At 33.1% G+C, this 3,798-nt stretch overlaps 1 protein-coding gene across 1 annotated transcript; it reads right to left on the reverse strand.

The window, feature by feature from the left end:
• On the reverse strand, nucleotides 1-3,513 carry LOC108510378 (p21-activated protein kinase-interacting protein 1-like). Its single transcript, XM_017840059.1, has 5 exons — nucleotides 3,310-3,513; nucleotides 3,121-3,218; nucleotides 2,300-2,399; nucleotides 1,013-1,139; nucleotides 1-458 (listed from the first exon to the last, which is right to left on the reverse strand). Exons 1-5 carry the CDS (start codon nucleotides 3,496-3,498, stop codon nucleotides 298-300), a joined length of 675 nt encoding a protein of 224 aa, XP_017695548.1. The 5' UTR covers nucleotides 3,499-3,513; the 3' UTR covers nucleotides 1-297.
• Nucleotides 3,514-3,798: the final 285 nt, after the last annotated feature.

Here is a 3,798-nt window from a genome sequence, read left to right on the forward strand (position 1 = left end):
GACAGATGCAGCTATTTTTATTATTTTAGCTGCCTTTTTCAGAGCCAGTTAAAAAGGTATATGTTATTTTTAAGAGAAAAATATAAACATTACATATTATAAATTTATTTTTGCCTCCTTCACTTAATTCTTTTGATACTTCTCAGAACGATCAGTCAATTTCTTAGGGTAAGAACATTAATTACTTTTAAACAACTCATCAGTTCAGAGGTGTATGTCCTGTTAGAGGTTTACATTCTTATAAAAACTAGAGCAACACCAGCATTTACTTTTATACAGGAGAGAAAGAAGCTGCCTTCATGCCGAGCTATTCTGTTTCCTTTTCTTCTTTTGCAATGGAGCTTCCAATTTTTTTTTCTCTGGAATAATTTTTCTCTTTTTTTTTGCTGTTTTATCACTTGTATCAGTCCGACAAGCTTTGTTTTTCCTGACTATTGATGATTTTTCATCTTCTTTTGCTGAAAAAAAGCAAGAAATTATTCACACTGATCTTTATGTAGTCTTATAGTTTTTTATTTTACAGTGGAAAGTGCCATTTATGCTAGTTTTGCCTGTGAAATAAAATATCTGAAGATCAAGTATGTAAATAGATAACAATACACAAAAACAACTGCACAAAACCCAAACAAATCGGAGCCACACCTCCTAAGTTTGCCCAACTACAATGGCCTCAGACCTGATTTTGTTTATAGGAAAACAAGACATGCAGTCCAATCAATCTGTTTATTTTCTTATCTGTCTCAAAAGCTTCACAGTGACTTCCTCAGTATGTTATTCAAGTAAAGAGAAAGAAAACTTTAATAAAAGTGAAAAGAGGCTTATGTCGTCCAACAAACATATAGGCTTGAGACACCATCAGATTGATAAGTATATCTGTATCACTTGTCAGTGTCATCTCCCCAGTTCTTCAAAATACCAAAATTTTCTCCAGTGCATATAGTAGAAACCTCCTACGTAGTATATTCCATTTCACTGTCACATTAACAATTGAAAATACACACAGTTCTGTTACCTTGAGATGATGTTGCAGCTTTATCAGAGTTTTCTTTCATTTCTGAAACTTGGTCAAGCCATACTGCAAGACATGTCAGCCTAGCTTTGGTATTGACTTCACACAGTAAAGATGGCACATTTTTAATCTGAAGAAAACATAAAAAAAATATTATTTACACATTATTTCTGTTTAAATTTACTGAAGTATTTGAAGTGAGAAAGTAACTTCCACTTCATTGTTAGGCAATTGTATCACTCAGCTCTGGGAGTACTTGAGCAAATATCCTATTACAGATATCAGGATAAAGTGTCACAACGTTAACAGCATTAACACATCAGAAATCACTGTATTAGGATATTGTACCTCACAGAGCTGGACAGAGCAGCCCACACAGTTATACAAAACTCTGCCTGGACAGAAAGCAAATTACCACAGATTTGATCAAAATAAATACAGTGTTACAGAGAAAGGTAAAGAATTCCCTGACCACTATGTAAATTACAGGGAATAGAAACAAGGGAAACAGAAATTTGAGGAAGGGAAAAGAGGGATTTCACTATTGCACTTAGAAGTATAAAAATAACCAGAGGGAGTAAAATTAAAAATGGGCAAATTGACATATGAAGTGTATAAATGTTGAGAAATAATTATTTGAACTATTCAAGATACTCAGAGTGAAATATAGTAGATCCTTTATTATTAGGCATTAAATGTTAAAAAATCTATTTCTGATTTTAAGAGCAAACCATAAACATGGTAAACTTAAAAGATAAAACATGATTCCTTGTTGAACTGTGCTACTGGGAACTCCTTGAAAACACAGGAAATACAAGTACCCAGTACAGTAATGTGTTTGAATTTTTCTGAAGGATGAGTTCTTCCTCTGACATGAACGACCACCTTCCTCCCCCCCCGCCCCAAACCACAGAGTTTGGGTTTTTAAGAGTAGCAACAGTCATCAACATTACAAAAATTCATAGCAGTCCTTAGGACATATATAACTGATTAGATAGTCATAGACCTGCTCAGGTCAGTCTGATGGGAAGCATGACTTTACATATGAAGAGGAGATGAGATCTCGTAATATCATCAGATTTTATAGTTTGTTTAAAAAAAACCTACAAAGATAAAAAATATAGAAGTGCATAAATATATGTGTATGTGTATCTACTGAACATAACATGGAGGAAGATCAAGACATCCAGATTTCAAGTAAAATTTCCTCAGTGATTTGCAAATTGGCTGTCTGCAAATTTGGTTGTCTGGTATGTTTCATAAATGTAACAAGCAGTTTAATAGACCAACCTTATCAAGATCCAAATTCCACATTTTAATGTAACCATCACTGGATGCAGTAACAATAAGATGCTGTCCTTCTCTTTCAAAAGTATAAATATCTTTTATTCTGTGAAAAGAAAAGTAATATGTTTCTATTTTATAGCATGGCAGTTCACATCAGAACAGTAAGCTGACAAAAATTAAAGATGAATAGGCAAGAGTTTAAAAAAATCAGTTTGAACAGAAAATCCACAAGTGACAGACAGGAACTTTAACAGTGATCTGGTTTGGGTGCTGTCATTTATATTAGGAACATTTGCCTTTGCTAGGCTCATTAAGATTCAATTCAGAATGCTTTAATACTTTAAAGCATCTGCTGTCAGACACACCAATGACATTACTGCTAATGCTTTTGTGTTTTGATGAATTAAAAGCAATATTTGGATAAATATTTGGTATTCAACAACAACAGAGAATATGTGATTACACTCCTCTTTGAATTGAATAAAACTGGTTTGTTGTTTTAAAGCATTCTGAAGAGTCAGAATCAGTAAAGACTGGTTAAATACACACACACTCACCCACCCACTCACTCATAAACTTAGAACAGTAATAATTCTAAGTATATACCTTGTTTCTGTAACAAGGACAGCATGGACAGCACAATACTGGTGCTCATACTAAAAGCAAACAAGTCTCTCCAGTTTGAAATTTAGCACATAAATAAATTTACTCTCTATACTAAAAGAAAAACAATAGTAAAATATGCTGAACATTACAAGCCATTGAACTTTACTGAGGACTCAGCATTGCCGTAAGTATCTAAATAGTAAAAAAATACAGAATACCTGTTTTCATGAGCTTTAAATTCACACAGGCATTTTTGAGAGTCACAGCTGTAGAACCTTATAATTTCATCATCTCCAGCTATGGCAAGGATAGAATCCTTGGAATGGGAAAAAGAGAAATGCAAGTGTGATTAATTTCATGTGTTTTAAACCAGTTAATTTCCCAACACCTTTCTTTTTTGTACTTACTGTAATAAACCTAAGTGAAGAAATTCTCTTCTCTGTTGTAATGGTGCCAGTGATTGAAGCTGTGTCAAGTCTGTAGATATCCACTTTGTTTGTTACCACGGTCACATACCTCTCTCCATCAGGGGACCACTTAATTATGTGCGCATCTGTATACACATAGACACTGACTTTTTGCACTCTATATTGCATGAAAATCTAAAAGTAAGAATCTTTAGAAGCTGTTAGACAGTTTTCTGCCTTGATCTGAGAAAATATTGTGAAAAATCAAATAACCTAGAATAAACAAGTCAAACTATGCTCTTAAATGTTTCTTTCTGATTATCAGATTTGTGTAAAGAAAAACAAACCAAAACATATTTATTTAAATGTCCTGACCTCAAATTTCAAGGGAAAAAAAAGGATTTACTTTAGTGATACTACATTTTCCTTTTAGTAAACTATTATTACTAAGGATATAAACTTATATATGCTTGTCTGCATGTGTAAAAA

This window comes from Lepidothrix coronata, unplaced genomic scaffold (assembly GCF_001604755.1).
Source record: "Lepidothrix coronata isolate B3197 unplaced genomic scaffold, Lepidothrix_coronata-1.0 Scaffold754, whole genome shotgun sequence".
Classification (NCBI taxonomy): Eukaryota; Metazoa; Chordata; class Aves; order Passeriformes; family Pipridae; genus Lepidothrix; species Lepidothrix coronata.

Excerpts from the sequence above, each read along its gene's own strand:
- LOC108510378 (XM_017840059.1), bottom strand. The coding sequence starts at position 3,498 with ATGCAATATAGAGTGCAAAAAGTCAGTGTCTATGTGTATACAGATGCG. Across the intron at positions 1,140-2,299 it reads GGAATTTGGATCTTGATAAG|ATTAAAAATGTGCCATCTTT; the intron begins GTTGGTCTATTA and ends TGTTTTCTTCAG. Across the intron at positions 459-1,012 it reads AGCTGCAACATCATCTCAAG|CAAAAGAAGATGAAAAATCA; the intron begins GTAACAGAACTG and ends GCTTTTTTTCAG.